Here is a 17,465-nt window from a genome sequence, read left to right on the forward strand (position 1 = left end):
ATGCTCCAAGAGTTCGCATGAAACGCTGGTGAGGGAGATGGGCCGATAGTTGCTGATTTGTTGGCGATCGCCTGTTTTATAAATGGGTATGACGTTAGCAATTTTTCAATCGAATGGAACTTCAGAGAGTTTAAGAGATTGAGAAAATATGTCGCAAAGGAAAGTGGAAGAAATGTGTTTAGTGTTTATTAATACCTTAGAGTTAATTTGGTCACCTCCAGAGCTGGAGGATACCTTCAGTTGATCTATAGCCTTAAGTAATCCAGTGCGGTCAATTAAGATAGGATTCATAAGAGGGTGAATGGATTGGCACAAGTCGGTAATATTTAGCAAGTCCTCGTTGATAAAGATGGAGCAGAAGAAATTGTTAATAGCAAGAGCGCCGTGTTTATCTGAAAGCGGAAGTCCATCGTCATCTACAAATTGCAAAGGAATAGATAGTGCCGGATTGATTATTTTCCAAAACTTCTTTGGTTTGGTGGTTAGTATGTTGGGGAAGACGATACTATAAAATTTGGTTTTAACTTGATCAATGGAGGATTTATAAGCCCTAGCGCATTCGTGGTAGGCATTCCAGGAAGCCGTAGTGTTGACAGCCTTAGTCCTCTTATAGAGTCTTTTCTCTATTGGATTGCCTATGAATTGTTTTATTGTACCAAGGGTTAGTGTTATCAGATATAATACGGGTCAGTGGAATAAAACGTTCTATTAGGTAGATCATTTTATCTTTGAAGAGAGTCCAGTTTTCAATTACCGTACTTTCCCAGAAGTTAACTGAGAAAGTATGATAAAAATCTTCGAGGTTCGAGTTGATAGATGCGTAATCAGCTCTCGCGTAATTACGAATGAATTTGCAGTAATGTGATCTACGAGGAACAGAGAGAGAGAGAGTTAAATTGATGACAAGATGGTCACTAATGCTGGGTAAGTACGTGATATTACTGAAGAGTGAGGGGTCTTGGCTTTAGCATAAGTCGAGTATATTGCTGCAGTGATTAGTAATCCTAGTGGGCTGAGTGATAACATTTGAGAAGTTGAAATCTAAACAAAAGTCTATAAATTCTTGAAAAAAAGCGCAACTAGAAGAGAGGGCGGACCAGTCAATGTTCGGGTAATTGAAATCGCCAAAAAGAGTAACAAAGGCATTAGGGTATTTAGTTGTGATTTCAGAAAGACACTTATACAGCTTGGTAACAAATTTTTATCATTATCTGGCGGTCTATAGCACACAGCCATTATTACGGGAGGCGTTGTAGCGATATACACCCAAACAACTCCCAACTTTGTTGATTTTCACTAACTAAAAGGTTAATGAACATATTCTAGTTAACTCGCCGACTTGTCGCGACAATTAGCCCCCTATAGTACTATGGCCCCTGTCCATATAACCCATTTGCAAAAACCGCATTAGTGCAACTTTCACAGCTTTTTTTAAAGCAAATCTGTAAAGCCTAAAAAAAATACCCAACCGGTATACACTGTGGATAACCCATACGATGAGTTACAGAAAAAGAAATTTGAAGGTATCTTAGCCCCACGAATAAAGTTGGGACACAAAGAATGTGCCACATGTTCTGAGCTCCTCCCACCATTTAGGTGACAAAGTTTTTGTAGCAATACAAGTACCAGGTAACTACAAACTCCATGTGCTGTGCAAAAAAAAAAAAAAAGCTCCTATCCGTGTTTTTTTTTTTTTTTTTCTTGCTTCCATTGGATCTTTGCGAATCTTTTTCACGCCTTTTGCAATACATTTTGTTCGCCCACGCTGCTCATGCATTCACGACCTTGCTGCACTAGGATAGAAAAGTGCAATCATTTCGCGCGCGTAGGGGGAGGGGGTCAAAATTTTGACGTCCAAATGGGGGTGCATTTATTACGCAAGTGAAAAAAAAGTCGAAATTTTGAGAGCCGACTTGGGGGGTGCGTTCATTACGCGAGTGCGTTCATTGTGCGAGTAAATACGGTATTCATTTTTTTTTTTTCTTTTGACTCGGGTTAACTCATACTTTCAAAATATAAAGACACCACCTATGGGCACCTTCATAGTAAACCATAGTGCAATATTAAAAAAATGATCTATAGAGTCCTTTCAAAAGGCCATCGTGCCATCTTAATCACTGCATATGGCAGTGTGGGGAGATGGGGGACGCCTCACCTGCAGAGCTTCTTGATGAGGGCGGTTGCATTCCGAGTGATGCACCTTGGGAAGTCGATGGCGTCAATCCCCTTCAGGATGATGTTGTACGTCTTCATGAAGTCAGCATCCGTGAAGGGCGGTCTGCATGCAAGATTTTCTTGAAGGGATTGTCCGCCAAAATTTTGTATTTCAGAAAACAATTAAATAATATTGTCATTGCTTTCAAGAATATCATCTGCACAATATTTGAATTTTTAATCCTCCGCCACACAAGTAATCCAATTTTAAACAGAGCCCAACTGCTTAGATTGCACCTGCAAAATACACAGCGTTTCCGTTGGCAACAATGCAAGCTCTGCTGTAACATCAGGCAAAGAGAGCCACCTGAGCTTTTGACTGCTGTTTCAGTAAAACAACTTCATTCTAAGAAAGACAAGATTTACAGTATAAAGAAGCTCAAATCTTCGCCGATGATCTTTATATGCACCATCAACCATGCTGATCAAAATCGGGAATAAGTCAACGCCCCCCGCGACTCTGACTTTACCATGCCTGATGTGACATCATGACATGACCAGCTAAGCATACTTGCAAAATTTGGACTGAAGTTTCGTATTGATGTCCATAATTGATTTAACAAATGTTGGGTCATCTTTTAATGAAATAAATATCAGATATGACTATATTTAAGCCCTCTCTTAGTGACCAGCGCAAAAACTTAGTAACTTCTGAATATCACCGGACAATCCCTTTAAGAGATATGTAACACAGTCAGAGGCGGACTTAGCATTTTGCCGCCCAAGACAGCCTTTACACTAGGCTGCCGCCGCTCCCCATCCCCCCTCGACACCCCACTCCCCAGGGGAAGCAACCAAGTTTGAAGTTAAAATTTTCAAAGGTAACTGAATTTAGAGCTGGAATTCCTACAGTAGTTAAACTAGGAGCTAGATTTTTAAAAAAAAGGAGCCAATTAATTAGGAGGTGGCCACAAATTGGCCGCCCCCAAAAATGGGCTGCCTATTCTTCCTATTGGTAAGACCGACCCTGAACACAGCTGAAGTTGCTTGTTTCATACTCTCCATCCGTGTTCTTCTCTGTTTAATCCATATCATGCATAGCATAGTTGCACAGGCACCATGTTAGTCTTTCATTGACAATTTGGAAACTTTCAACCATGGGCGTATCAACTGGGGGGGGCAAGGGGGGTGCTTGCCCCCCCCAGTTTTCTAAGGGGGGGGGGGGGCAGGCAAGGCCTGTGTTTTGCCCCCCCTTGAAACAGCCACCACTGGGCAGGAAGAACTCTGGCCGGCGGCGCCCAAGAGATAACAAGGGCACCGCCCTCCGGTCCTGGGGGTAAGGAAGGAGGAAGGAAGGGGAGGGGAGTCTGGTTTGCCCTTCCACTGAAAAACAAGTTGGTACGCCACTGCTTTCAACGGTACCTGACTGGCTCAACATCAGATATGGAAAGTTTGTGTGCTGCCTCATCAACGAGCAGTGCTGCAAATGAATGCGAGTAATTTGTGACGGCGGCTCAGCATTCCAGCTACTAGTACCTCGATGTTTATATCACCAATAACAACCAGCAAGACAACATCTCAACACCAAAAAAACGCATCTTCTCTCGAATAAAACAATGAAATTACAAAGTTGAACTTGCTCTATTTTGAATGTAAATGTTCCCTTCTTTTCTAGTTACAGGTGCGGTGCATCAATATGAGTGGTTTCTGACAGAATGTTAAAGTGTACGTGCATATCTTATACACGAGAGAAGCTGATATGAAGACGAGTTCCGCAGTGCCCAGCGTTCGCTTTCCGACGCACGAAGCCGTCAGGCAGGAGGACAGGAATATGTCGACAAATGGGCAAACACTCACGCTCCCGTGAGGAGCTCGAACATGAGGACCCCCAAGGACCAGTAGTCGGCCGAGATGTCGTGACCCCGGTTCAGGATGACCTCGGGAGCGACATACTCGGGGGTGCCGCAGAACGTCCACGTCTTGCGGCCGTTCACCAGCTTCTTGGCAAAGCCAAAATCCACCTGGAAGGCGAGATTGAAGAAAGCTTTTACAGCAACAGCTGTTATAGGGGAGGCGATTCCCAGCTGCATTTGCGGCAGTGTTGTGCTAGGCAGAAAACCAAATCACATCATCGAATCTCGTGACCACGCCCAACCAGGAAGTTTGCTTGTCTGCCGAGAGATGGCAACGTGCCCTCTGGTGCCTAGAAAGCCTAAATTTAGGAGAGGGAGTGGGTAAGTTACTCAGAGCATTTGCAATTTAATGGCGTATGCCTCCTGCGCTGATTGGTCGCAAGTGTGCGCGCATTGCATTGCTGTGTGGTGAGGAGAAAAGCGGGCGGAAAGGCGGAGACGCTTGCAGACGTTCAACGCTTCTGTCGCCTCCTTTGCAGCTTGTATTGCAAGCACTGCCCATAAACCCATGAACCTGATGAAGCAGTTGGAAACACTCTGTAGTCTATGCGCAGTAATGGCGCCGTGGAGCCGAAGCCTGCCTCGGGATGTTGGTAACGGACGAGTCGCGTCGCATTGTGCCAGTTTCTTCTGGATTGCAATGTGAACAGACAGGAGGCCACGCAAAGCTAGGCGACCTTCAGAAGAGAAACAATACAAGGCTTGCTGCGTCGAAGCATAGCTTGAACGCCTGCGCCTATCGAGCTATTGCTGCCACTTCTTTCCACGCTTTGAGAGACCTTGCCCTTCCTCAGCACTGTTGAACATCACACACAATGCTGAGAAGCGTGGCAGAAGTTTGTCTTTGGCTAACATATCCGAGTCAGGGAAGCTAACAAATAATTTTAAATGGGCCGGAACTAATGTCATAAAAGTTGCTAAGTACTGATATAAAGTTGTTGCAGAACTCTCACGGTGGCATCATATTATAAATTCCTTTACTAAATTAAAACATTTAAAACAGTTTTCGAGTGTTTTACATAAGGTAACAAAATGTTTCTCTTGCACAGATATACATGGACATATAGGTATAACCAGAATGTATTATGGTTAAGAACATGAAAAGAACATCTAGATACTTTAAGGGCCCTCGAATATCAAGTACAAAGCTTAGAAAGTTACATAGAAATAACGAGATTAAAAATACATTATAAGTGACAAAAAGATTCCTATGGCCTTTTGGAGGTTTTCAGCTTGCAATATTCTTATGCCATAACACTCCACAGAGGTGACTGCAGAATATCTCGATGCTCATAGAAAGCTCTGCTTGTGAAGCTACACCATAAAAACGCAACATCTGAACGGTGTGCCCTCACCAGCTTGATGTAGCCACTGATGTCCAGAAGCATGTTTTCAGGTTTGAGATCACGGTAGATGATGTTCCTGGCGTGCAGGTAGTCAAAAGCCTCCACAACGCAGGCAGTGTAGAACCTCGTGGTGTTGTCGTCAAAGTTGCCCCTGGGAAAAGGGAAGCAATCATGTTGGCTTTCTGCACACTCATCATGACATGCGAACACTAGGCACGAAGAAATTTGATAATCTCGCCCCTCTAAGCTGAAAATTTACTTTCAGTCTAAATGTATGCTATAACATTTTGATACTATGGCACAATCCAGAAGTTGCATCAATAACAGAGCTGTCTTTTCTAGTATTGGGTTAAAATTAGTGAAAGGTTTTAGCTTAGCTCCCTCTGGAACAAATAGGGTTAAAAATATGGTTTCGGTGCCTTACTATCATTGGATTTCGTGCAACCTCAAGTAGCGACTAAATTTGACGTAGCTCTCGTATTCAAGGCACAACATATAGCTCGAAATTTTAACAGGTTTTTCTAGGGTTCGTCGAGAGTGTCTCAATAAACATAGGAATCCCGCGGTTTCTTGTGAAGAAAAGGTTGTGTATAGCATTCCCTTGAAAAGTGGTTTTTCCTACATCAGGCAGACTGGATGCTGTTTAACTGATGAAATTTTGGAGCATAGAAGGGTAGTTAAAACTAACACACAAACCTCGGAGCTAGAAAGGGTGTTGAAAAATGCAATGGGTGCAAACCGGTTTGTGAGAAAACAAGTGTCCTAAAGAAAGAGAAAGAATGCATAATAGGCGAATTGTGAAAGAAAGGATGCAGATTGTTAGCCATGGACATTGCACAAGTCAGCTGTCCCTGTCGTTGAGTGGAGAAATTAAAAGGTTTCTGCGGATCACTAATGGGGTTCGGTCAAAGGTCAGTGTAGCGAGGGTCCATTCCTTTGTTGATCATGCTTGTGGTTGGGGTCACCCCGTATCAGAGGATGTTGTTATTCGTGTTCGTTCTTACCTTGTTGTGAGGAGTTGGTAACCTTTGGGGAGGGTGGACGATTGTATAAATGTGAGGATGTGAAATAAAATCTGTAGCTGTGTTTTGAGACGGTCTTTATGCGTGTCCCTTTTTATCCATTTTCTGTTCCTAGTCTCAGATTTTTCATAATGAACACATCTTGTTTCTTTGTCCATCTTTGTTTTCTGGTGGTGGTTGCATGATCTTGTACTCTTCCACTTTGATGATTTAATCCCCTAGGCATGATTCTATGAGCTCTCCAAGTCGAACCTGATTGGTTAAGATTTGAAAGAAAATAGCAACAAAGATCAAACACCCCCAGACAAAGTATACTATCTGATTTCTCGTAATAAATACGCCCAAAAAGACTCCTTGATAATGTAGGTTAAATCTCGATTCTCTCCAAAGTGGGAAAAAAAAGTTTCCGTAGACTTCGAAATGAAATAGAAGACAAACAAGGAGTAGACAAAAGCATATACAACTAGCATACACACCAAGGAACAGCAAAGAACGATAGTAGTCTTGTCCAGAATACTACGCCATTGTGCGTTGTTACCTGTCACGGAGAATTGTCCAGAGTTCTCCCCCCAGGCATGGTTCGAGCAGCATGTATAAGTATTTCCTGTCCTTGAAGGTCTTGAAAAGCCTGCAAATGGGGATGGATCCCCGAGAAAGGGTGGCGCTTTTTGGGTCGACCATTCACGCACTACACTAGACATGCAAGCACATAAGCAAAGACCCTTTTGCCTCTTGCATTTTCCATTGGAATAAACTATGAAGATTGTAAAAGCTTCGGGAAAAAAAAGGGATGTTGACCTTGCCCAAATTTAAATAAATTAAGCCTAGGCAAGCAGCCAAATAAAAAAAAGATTTAGTGTGGATGAACTGCATACAAATGAGAATGTATGGAACCTCAAATGGAGATGCTTTGTCTTCAGCATTTATAGCATGAAAATTAAGTACAGTTGAGATGGTCGTAAAAATATATTTTGGATTGCTTTCTTTACATATCTAGGCACAGTTTGGACAGAGTCAAAACCCTATTTCATAGAATTTTTTGTTGCATACAGTAGGCTCTGTAGCACTCCCAAGCTAATGGTGAAGTTGAATTGCATTTGCAATGTTACTGTTTGTGATCAAACCTACATAGCACAGGGGCACAGGTTTTTACGCTGCAGCACCTGTTAGGGGAGGACACTACTCAAAACAAAAAAAAATTTCTCCAAAAAACGTTGATTTTGAAAAAATCTCATATTTACATCCATCAACATCTAAAGTATATTCCCAGAAAGTTTCAATTGTTTAAACTGCATAGTTAATTTTTTATATATTATTTTTGGTCTATCGAAGCTAAAGAAAAGGTGGTGGTTGGAGCACTTTGAATGCATTTTTCTCCGTTGCACCTTTCGGCATAAATTTCACTTTAGGAAAACTATCGTTTTCCTATTACACAATAGAGAATTATTGTTAGGTATTTTTCTGGGATAGAATTTTGTGAGGAACGTGCCTGCCTGGTTAGTTTTTCTACTTTAACATTCTTTTATGCTAAAAAGCTACATTTGTAAGAAAGGGCAGACACGAAAAAAAAAAATTGATCTTCTTTGGAGTTATACTTATTAAAAACAATGCAATATAGCAGAATAACAAGCTGGGTATGTACTAGAAGTATTCCTATGACTATATTACACAAATTACACATAATATCACCAACTTTTATTTTATATTAAAACAATAGTTTTCCTAAGCGACTTCCATATTGTAACATTCGTGTTACATATTGTAACACTGACTTCCATATTGTAACATTCGTAACAAGTTTCAGAACCGACATAGGCCAACGAAATTTGGCAGGGATGGGCTTGCCACTCATATAAACTTCCACTGCAAATGTGATTCAAATCAAGCAAGCGGTACAGAAGTTGACTTTTTTGGGTAGTGTCCCCCCTTAACAGAGGTGCCAACTGACCATTGATTGGTGTTGCATAAAGAAGTGCTGTGACTTTCAAACTGCAGAATCAGATGCCATTTTTCATTCCTATGTCCTTGCTTTAAATGCACAGTGTGTCCTAATAAATTGCAGTAAAGTTTTGTTTGATTGCAAAAATAAATTATGCATTGCCAAAACTTATTCTCAGCCCAAATGTAGCACTAGTGGTACGAACCAATGCTAGTTTCAGAACTAACCGTTATCTCATTCAAAAGTTATAAGTGATTTTCTAAGAATTTCAACGGGAAAATGGGGTCCATTTTCACCATTTTCTGTATGTATTAGAGATCTCTGTTGGCCAACATTTTCCCATTGAAAATTTCAAAAAAAGAATTTATAACTTTTGAGTAAGATAAGGGTTAGTTCTGAAGCTTTGGTATTTGGTTCGAACAGCTAGCGCCACATTTGGGCGGAGAATGAGCCTTCGGCGATGCATGTTTATTTTTGCAATAAAAAAACAGTTTTCTTTTAGGGGGGAGGGAGGGACACCATACACTACAGATAGGAAAATCAAATGGCCCAAACAATTCGACTTCAACAATGCAGCGGGCATTATGCACCTTGCCCAAAGGAAATTACATGCGAAACATACAAACTTTTATGCATCCTGCTTCCTTGGGAAATCGATAGCATAAGTAGCGTACGTAACATGCTGACAGACGCAAAAAGCTGTCTGCCAAAGACAATGTTGTTTGTAACCTTAACGAGTCTAGGAAAAGCATGATATAATGGTAGGGAACTTCATGGTTACAACTATAACACAGTGAAAGCTCTCTTAAAAGTACACACTTCCAAATCTTGGTTTGTCTGGATTGATTGAGCGTTATAGAAATATTGATCTTGGCAGGCCACATCATTAATAGAACATGTTATAATGGTTCATCTTCATTGCATTATTAAAGCGATCTCATGTCAGGACATCCATTGCACTCTCTACCAATGTAAAGGACAATGGCTTCGTCAGCTCCTTAGACTGAGTATGGCTTGTTTTGGTTAACGATCAAAGATAATTTCTCTAACCAGAACTACATTCAGTTCTTTGTTCCCGGTTGTGTGTCAATGCCATGACACTAGCACTGCCAAAGTGTATGAAATTTACAGCAGAACACGTGGTCAACTCAACAATGACCTGAATTTATTGATTGAGATTGGTTTCGAACGCCAAACTTTATAACCCAAGTTATTGCTGCAAATACACATTTCGCAATGCTAATAGTTTTGACAGTTGCCTTCAATAGTAAATGTTCAGGAAGTGTGAAATATTTACTAAAGAGAAACTAAGCAAACCTAGAAGTCAGGAACAGAAAAGATTTATAGTGACGAAAGAAAAGATGCAGCAGAGTGGACTCACTTGATAATGAACTCGCAGTTTGTCTCTTCCAGGATCATCTTCTCCGACATGATGTGCTGCTGCTGCCTGGTCTCCACAATCTGTGCCTTCTTCATCACCTTGAGGGCGAAAGACCGCAGCGGGTCGTGCACACTTTGTACCTGGACGGTAAAGAAAGAGAACATGTGAGGTGCACAGATAACTTGATGGTTTCACTTATTATGATTGTAAACATTCTTTTACTTTAAAAAGCTACTGTGGTGAACGTTGTATCGGCAGCACCTAATTTAGATTTATTGATCTCGGGTGAACTTGCCAATTCGATACCAGTCATAAGAATGTTAGTGGGCTGCAGTATTATGCAATAGTTGGGAAACTGTGTCAGTGATTGGACCCTGACTTCTTTAACCAAGTTTAACATCTTTGCTAAGAGGTAAATATATTTGAACGAAAAAAATGACACTCATTGCTGAACTTTGTACTACCCCCTTTTCAACGCTCCTTTGAAACAGTAGATGCAATACAAAAAAAAAAGAAAAAAAAAGGCCTTGCAAACACGTGTGAAGTATTGTGAGATGATTCCCAGAAAGCTTAACGAAAACCTACACCGAACCGCAATAGCCTCAATGCCTTATTGATAGCAACTCACCAGTTCAACCCTCCCGAAGCCACCAACTCCAAGTGTGGCTATTACCCTGAGATCGCTCAACTTCAAGTTTGCAAACTCTTCGTTGATCCTGCAACAAAAGTTGAGATTTGGACATGCACACAAACGGAAAAAGGGAAGAGGCAGTTTGACGACCGCTAAAGAGCAGCTACAATTCCTTACCCTGGTCACAATCCGAGATGCAGCACAGGAATGTGAATAGAGGTTAAGTAAATCATATGCACCTCGACTCATCAAAAGCACTTCGGGGAAAGCCTACCACTCAAAATGACATACAACCGACATGGCAACGATGGAGCAGATAAAAAAAATGTTCTCACCTCTGCCTGACGCCCACGTCTTCGTCGTACTGTTTGCCTCGGATTTCGTCGATGTTGCTCATGAGCTGGTTGAACGAGCTGCACAAAGAGAGCGTGGCACATGATGAGTCGACCATCCTCCAGAAATACAACAGAGACTCACAATTAGGTAGCTTTTCAAATCTTTAAAATCAAGTCACTGGAAGCAAGATTATATACTAGCACAAATAATGGAGCAACAAAGTTTTCAAGCTAGGTTTAATATAAGTAGAATAAATTTAAAGTCGCTTCTTATGGTGTGAAAGGTGACTAGGACAGCTAGGAGAAACTAGATGTAGAACGCTAAAGGAAAATAGGAATCTGGATGGAGGTCACTTACTCTCGGTCTATGACTAGACATGTCACACCCTCCGCGTCGTCCGCTACTATGTTTGCCGTCCGACATTCTTCGCTGCGCAGGAAAAACACATGGAAAGAAAGACATTAAGGTCGGTCAGTTGTGAAGAAGTTTTAGAACTAAGAGCATTAACTTTTCTTGTAAGCAGTGTTTTTATAAATAACTACAATCTTAAAAGAATAGAATTGGCAGAACGACAAAGTGTAATAGCTGTCTGCCGAGATGATGTAGCTTTTGCAAGCAGTTCCACAAAATGAAAAGCGAAGGTAAGAAAAAAAAAAAAGGCCCTGCTGTAAGTTAAAGCATGCTCGTAATAAAAAGTGAAAGAATAAAAAAAAAAAAAAAAATTACCGGTGCAAATTAAAATTAGGGGACAGAATCAAACATTAGAAAATTGAGCTCCAAGGAAACACGCCCCTCCAAAAAAAAAAAAAAAAAAAAAAAAAAAAAAAAAAAAAAAAAAACTCTCACTAGGAGGTGCAGGAAAACATTCCTCCCATCTCATGCAGACACAAATGACTAAGTTAATTGACCACACAAGTCAAAGACATTGCAAAAGGTCACGACGTAGTATTAGGGCAGACATCCCAACTTGTGCATCGAGTCACACTGTTGTCATCAGAGACAGACCCTCCCCAGTCAAGAAAGAAATCAGCCAAATGAGCACAAACTCGGCCGCATGGCTCCCTTACCCTTGCAGTGCCTTCTCTCCGAAAAAGTCCCCCCTGTGCAAGGTTCTGATGAAGATCTCCTCCTCTGCATTGCTGCCACCTTCCTCGGGAGCTTTCCTGGTCACCTTGACCTAAAAATGCGAACAAGAGAATGAAAAGGCCACTCTCTTTTATTTCAATGCCACTCTCCCCCAGGGAGCCGCCAGCTCAAGGAAACAAAATGCAAGAAAATATGCAGCTGCATGAGCAGACTGCTAAGTGTGTGTATATAAAGCCCCAATGAAGGTCAGCTGTCAGGGACGGAAGGGTCAAGATTTAAAGTGGAAGCACTATAATTGAATCCTTGCTCAGTTTTGTTTTTCCTTTCGTTCTGGCTATATGAGAGTTTCATTGTTGCCCATGTTTTTAGTTGCTGTCCTGCGAGCGCGGATTAACAGGGACCAAAACATAGACCTACTACTGACGTGCGAGATTGTGGGATTACTGCTACGTGCAACCCTGAAGCTCGCTCCCGCTTAATTATCTGCAGAGACCGGCTGCTGTGGCCAACGAGTTTCGTTGTAATGGCAGGCATTAACATATTTCTGCTCTCACTTGAAATTATCTGTGCGTGTTTATAGTTAGTTGTATGTTAACAAGGTTCACTGAATTGAGTCTCCCAAACTCTCCCGAGCTTCTCTCTTATGTTTGTCCTTTCTCAAAACCAGCTCTCTGGCCTGCACACTGTCGTGTTTATATTAAACACCGCTGTTAAATGAAGTAGATGGGTTTCCATTCTTTCTCCAAAGTCTTCTTCTATACTTTCCAATAAAAATTATTACTTCCCAAAGAACTATATATTAAATATTTTCTATGGAAGTTAATTAATGTCTGGAAAAAAATCAACTTATAATGTCCTAAGCTGTGAACAGGTGTACAGGTAGGTAGGACTTACTGTTCCTTTGCTTATTATGAAGAAGGTGTCACCCCTGGCCCCTTGCCTGATGATGTAGTCACCTTGTGTGTAAGTAGTCTGAAAAAGAATGCATCACAAAGGGTCAGAAATCTTAATGTCAAGATTAATGTCTTCCTAGTTTCATTCTATAATCAAGTTCTGTATGATGATTTATAATACAAGGAGGCCTAATTACTTCAAGCCTTATAAAATATGGCCTTAATGTTTGTGAGCCTCACCAAATCGTCAGGCCTGCCACTCAAATGAAGTTTGGCATCTCATGAAACTTTGTTAACACTTGGAGAAACACATAAAAATAAGGTTGTTCAGCATGTAAATAAATATCAAAGCTTGATAAATTTGACTAAGTAAGTTATTAAAACAAAAGTACAGCAGCTCAATGGTATACATGAAAAGCCAGCTCCTGAATGATACTGCTGAAAATCTTGTATAAAATTAATCTGAAGATACAGTTATGCTCAGCAACATTCCATTCAAGAAATCAATGTCATATGCACTGACCTCCTCAAGAACGTCCGAGATTTTTATTAGTGTTTCTTCTGGAAGCTTCCTGAAGGTGGGCACACTGAAAATTGTGTTGTACAAAACATTAACAGAGGTACTCAGTTTTTAGTGCTCAATTTAAATAGAAATTAATCTAGATTATCTCCCTTAATAACACATTCCCTTTCCGGTCTCAAGAATTGTTTATTTTAGTGGACCTTAAGCTGCGAATGTGGCATACACAGACATGCAGCATATCTCATCCGCATCTAATTCGCCACTTGCAATGTTCTATGAATATCTATCAGCCTTCTCCAGTTACACCTACATCGTTGATATCTTTGGATATTCAGAGGTGGTCCACAGGCATGTATCAGTTTATAGATGAACTAGTGAGAGTAAATTTGATGCGATACCCTTTTAATCTCTTTTAAAACTAAACTTATAAAACCCCCGAAAAGAAAAAAAAAATTTTTTTTTTTAACAATTTGGTTGGGACAAGTGTTAAAAAAAAAGCTTTTACAAAAAAAAAATTAAGAAAAAAAAAACAACTAGAGATATATTGACGGCGAGAGATTTATTTGAAATTCTGCACACAAAGTCCATCATGTCATGGAATAGTCATTCGCTCAACATGATGGTAATTCGCTCTTTCCACCTCAATGTGAAGGCAAAGCCAATCCACCTCTTTTCCATGCACCCGAAATGACGAGAAAGAAAACAAGTGGAAAGGAGGTGACTACAAACTAAATAACATCTCATGCCGTCAATACTGCTCCATTTATTTTTTTTTTTTCGCGTAAAATTAATTTTTTGACATGTGCATCCCTACTAGACTGTGTAAAAATTTCTTTTTTTCTTTTCACAGTTTTTTTAATTGCTGAAATTATGCTACTTACAACATGCACATTCAAAGTGAGCAAGAATGTCATTCAAATAGAATGCTATGCCTGGAAACACAGGAGGAACTAGCATTAGGGTATGGGGCATTGAACTTTAGAAGCTGCAGTCTTGATAGCCAGCCAAGCAATGAAGCATTCAATGGTTGAATGCGAGCCATCAGCCAGAGTTATAAATAATATTATTAATTATAATAATAACAATATTTTCATCCTGCTCACCTCTTGAGAAATTCCGTGTACTCTGACTGCCGTACCAGCCCAGTTCTCATCATGATGGTCTGGAAGCACTGCCTTTCGATGGCCCATAGCTTGCAGTCGCTAATTGCTGAAGATTCAATGTTCATTTAGTCAACACTTCAGCCACACACAGATCCACATTTTTCTGCATTTAAGCAGCACCTACAAAAATATCTGGACTGCAAAAGCAGCCATCTGATATGGGACACACACTGGTGAAAAAGAATCTACTCAATAAAAGATAAGCTTCTATTAAGGTGTCAACATTTCTGGTCCCCTGCTCTTATTCATGAAGGAGCTGATGACAGGAAGTGACCACAGTTAAGATTTGGACAAAAATTGTACGGATATGTCACTATGGTGTAAAGCAGCAAGGCAGGTTGTAAGTTGTGTATAGCACAAAGGAAGTTATGGAATGTCTCTTGTGTCGCAAATGTGGTATGATTGTCTTTGAATTTATTCCTTAATCAACAAGCTGATGATATTGCTGCACTAGAATCCAAAATTTCCTAAAATAAAGCATCAAATGAGTATGCTTGTGCCAAATTATTTCATTGCCTCAAAGGGGGCCATCGGTGAATGCATAAAAATGGCTCCACTAGTTTAGAAATAGAAATTGTAATTAAAAAAACCTTGTGCTGACACAAGAAAAAAAAAGAAGAATATAAGCAAATACCTCCTGGATGGTGCTGTCTGACTCATAAAAGAAATAATGTTGATGAGGTTATAAGATTGAAGTACAAAAAGTACTTTAACAAGGGTGAAAAGTTGGCCCAGTTGGTGATTCATAATATTTAAAAAGTGCAACGAGACATGTACAAGGGAGAAAGACAGACATATTGCTGTGTTCTGTCTTTCTTTCTTGTCCGTGTCTCGTTGCACTTTATAAATATTATGAGTGCTTTAACTTTCAACTTTGGCACAACAATTTAGTACATAATAACAGGTTCCGAGCTGAATTATGCATTTGCGACCTCTTAGCAGTTCATCCAGATCATGTGCGAGTAGTTGATTGTGAGTTTGAAGCGAATAATTGTTTTAGTCGAATATTTTCGAAATGAATATCAAATAGTTTCTCATGGTTGAAAAAACCCCGAGACTGCGGGTAAACGACACAACACTAAAAAGTCTCTAAAAAGTCTTTAGAGACTTTTTAGTGTTGTGTCGTTTACCCGCAGTCTCGGGGTTTTTTCAACCATGTGCAATGTACACCAGCTCGTTTGCGCCCTTACTTTTAGTTTCTCAGTCTTTTACTACTCTACACCATGCTTAAACAAACATTCAGCTGAACTCTCGAAGGTTGTTTCCAACCTTCCACTTGTCCACTTCTAAGCTTGGATAATTTTAATATAACTATATGAACCGTGGCATGTAAACCAGAGATGTATTGCAGCTATCCTAATCGAAAGAATTTATAAATTTGCTTGCTATTTGCTAATATTCTTTCTTCCATTTTAAATTTGAAAAAAAAAAAAAAAAAAAGCACGAATGATGAACGCAGGCCATCCAGACATCGCTGCGGCTGCCTAACATATAACCTTATTATCGTCATTCTTGTCCAGCTCGCTAGCACCTTCGCATTAATTGCATTATTAACATATACACTTATATAATTGTGGCAGGTCAGCCACGTTGAGTGTGCTTCTTACGTAGCACCTATGTACTGCGGGGAAGCAATACATGCGAAGCCTGCGAGCTCCACGAGCATTGCTTCCCCGCAGTGCGCAGGTGCTCGGGTAGGTACGAACATCGCAGTACACATCGAAGCGAATATTGAATAGCGTATTATTCAAAACTACGATTCAAAAATTCAAATATTCACAAAACACTAATGATAATATTGCTTTAGACGGTTAAGATCTTCTGTGGTGATTGCAGAATCGGGAAACGTTAACCCAGTTGGAGTTTCAAAATAGAACAAGAAACATGAGAAGGCAAGTCAAATGCGAGGGGCGCTCACCCTTCACAGTTGCAGTCCTTGTGCAGTTGTAGAGGATGGCCAACTCCCCAAAGACCTTTCCTGGCCCCAGAGTGCACAAGAATTTGCTCTCCTTTGTGACCTCTATTTTGCCCTCTGCAAGAAACCAAAAGACAACAGTCAAAGTTAGCATACGTCAAAGTTTCTTAATGCGAAAGCATTGACCGTACCATGGAGTGAAGCCGGCAAACGGCACCTAATTCCCATTGGCTGCGACGCGTCATGTGGCTCCATAGCAACGGCGTCATCATTGCTAAGAAGCCAGCCGAACTAACTGCTGGCGGCGCCGCGCAAAGAGCAAAAACACGTCAAAAATTTCCCAGGGAGGGCCTGTAAACAAAGTAAATTGATGACTTTGAAAAGAACTTTGGCCAATTAACTGCGGAAATGAATCTGCATCACCTATAAAACGAAAAACAAAAAACCGTAATTTCTTGCAAACGCTAGTTTTTATTTAAAAAAAAAAAAATGAAACAAATCAAAGGTCAAAGTGCCTCTCAACTCTCCACGCCGACTTTCGAGTGACATACTCTAGGGAATCACGTGATTTCCCCTTGGGTCCCCTCTTCAGCCTCAAGAGACCACAGCCGCTTCCACTGCGATTGTCTACTTTTAAAGGATTAGCATCGCCAAAGGTAGCGGCGAGCGATCGACACAAAAGACGGTCCGCCACGGGGCTAACGGTGGCGAGTGTAGCAGCGGGGGGGGACAAGTTTTGTTCACTTTTGCGTATCCCCCGGAGACGCTATCATTTTCGTTCCCGTTACCACCACAGGCGGCTGCAGATCGGCAAATAATTAGTTTTTTTTTACTTTGCGATTACGCAGCAGAATAGCAATTTTTTGGAGAAAGGTGACACTTTTTTTTTTAATCACTTGGGCTTGCATGAACAATAAAAAAAAAATGCAAACTACCAATTCTTTCTACATTAAAATCGTTGCACTATACCTTTAAATGTCTCTGTCAAATTTCGGAAAGGCAAATCAAAGTTATCCGATAGTCTATAGTTTGTTGCAACTCAAGAAGGTAGGTCGAGGGAAAGGAAGGCCGGGAAGGAGGAAGAAGGAGGAATGCTGGAGAGAGAAAGTGGTTTCCCTTTCCTCTCCAGCGTTTCGTCTGCTTCCTCCTTCCCGGCCTTCCTT

At 40.7% G+C, this 17,465-nt stretch overlaps 1 protein-coding gene across 2 annotated transcripts in view; it reads right to left on the minus strand.

Annotated features, from left to right (window-relative positions):
* Window positions 1–17,465, minus strand: part of LOC8039166 (cGMP-dependent protein kinase 1) — a 121,101-nt gene that overhangs the window by 8,092 nt on the left and 95,544 nt on the right. The window contains exons 3-15 of one of the 2 annotated variants that reach the window (XM_029992868.4): window positions 16,306–16,419; window positions 14,328–14,433; window positions 13,225–13,288; window positions 12,703–12,780; window positions 11,790–11,899; window positions 11,080–11,151; window positions 10,722–10,799; window positions 10,384–10,471; window positions 9,756–9,895; window positions 6,974–7,063; window positions 5,423–5,564; window positions 4,012–4,175; window positions 2,156–2,278 (exon numbers count right to left, since the gene is read on the minus strand). In XM_029992868.4, coding sequence (XP_029848728.2) covers window positions 2,156–2,278; window positions 4,012–4,175; window positions 5,423–5,564; window positions 6,974–7,063; window positions 9,756–9,895; window positions 10,384–10,471; window positions 10,722–10,799; window positions 11,080–11,151; window positions 11,790–11,899; window positions 12,703–12,780; window positions 13,225–13,288; window positions 14,328–14,433; window positions 16,306–16,419 — 1,369 coding nt within the window. Of the gene's footprint in view, window positions 1–2,135; window positions 2,279–4,011; window positions 4,176–5,422; window positions 5,565–6,973; window positions 7,064–9,755; window positions 9,896–10,383; window positions 10,472–10,721; window positions 10,800–11,079; window positions 11,152–11,789; window positions 11,900–12,702; window positions 12,781–13,224; window positions 13,289–14,327; window positions 14,434–16,305; window positions 16,420–17,465 lie in introns of those variants that run through there. The other variant, XM_040212539.3, reaches the window with a different exon arrangement.

The sequence above is a fragment of the Ixodes scapularis genome, unplaced genomic scaffold, assembly GCF_016920785.2.
Source record: "Ixodes scapularis isolate PalLabHiFi unplaced genomic scaffold, ASM1692078v2 PGA_scaffold3__209_contigs__length_174095766, whole genome shotgun sequence".
Taxonomy (NCBI): Eukaryota; Metazoa; Arthropoda; class Arachnida; order Ixodida; family Ixodidae; genus Ixodes; species Ixodes scapularis.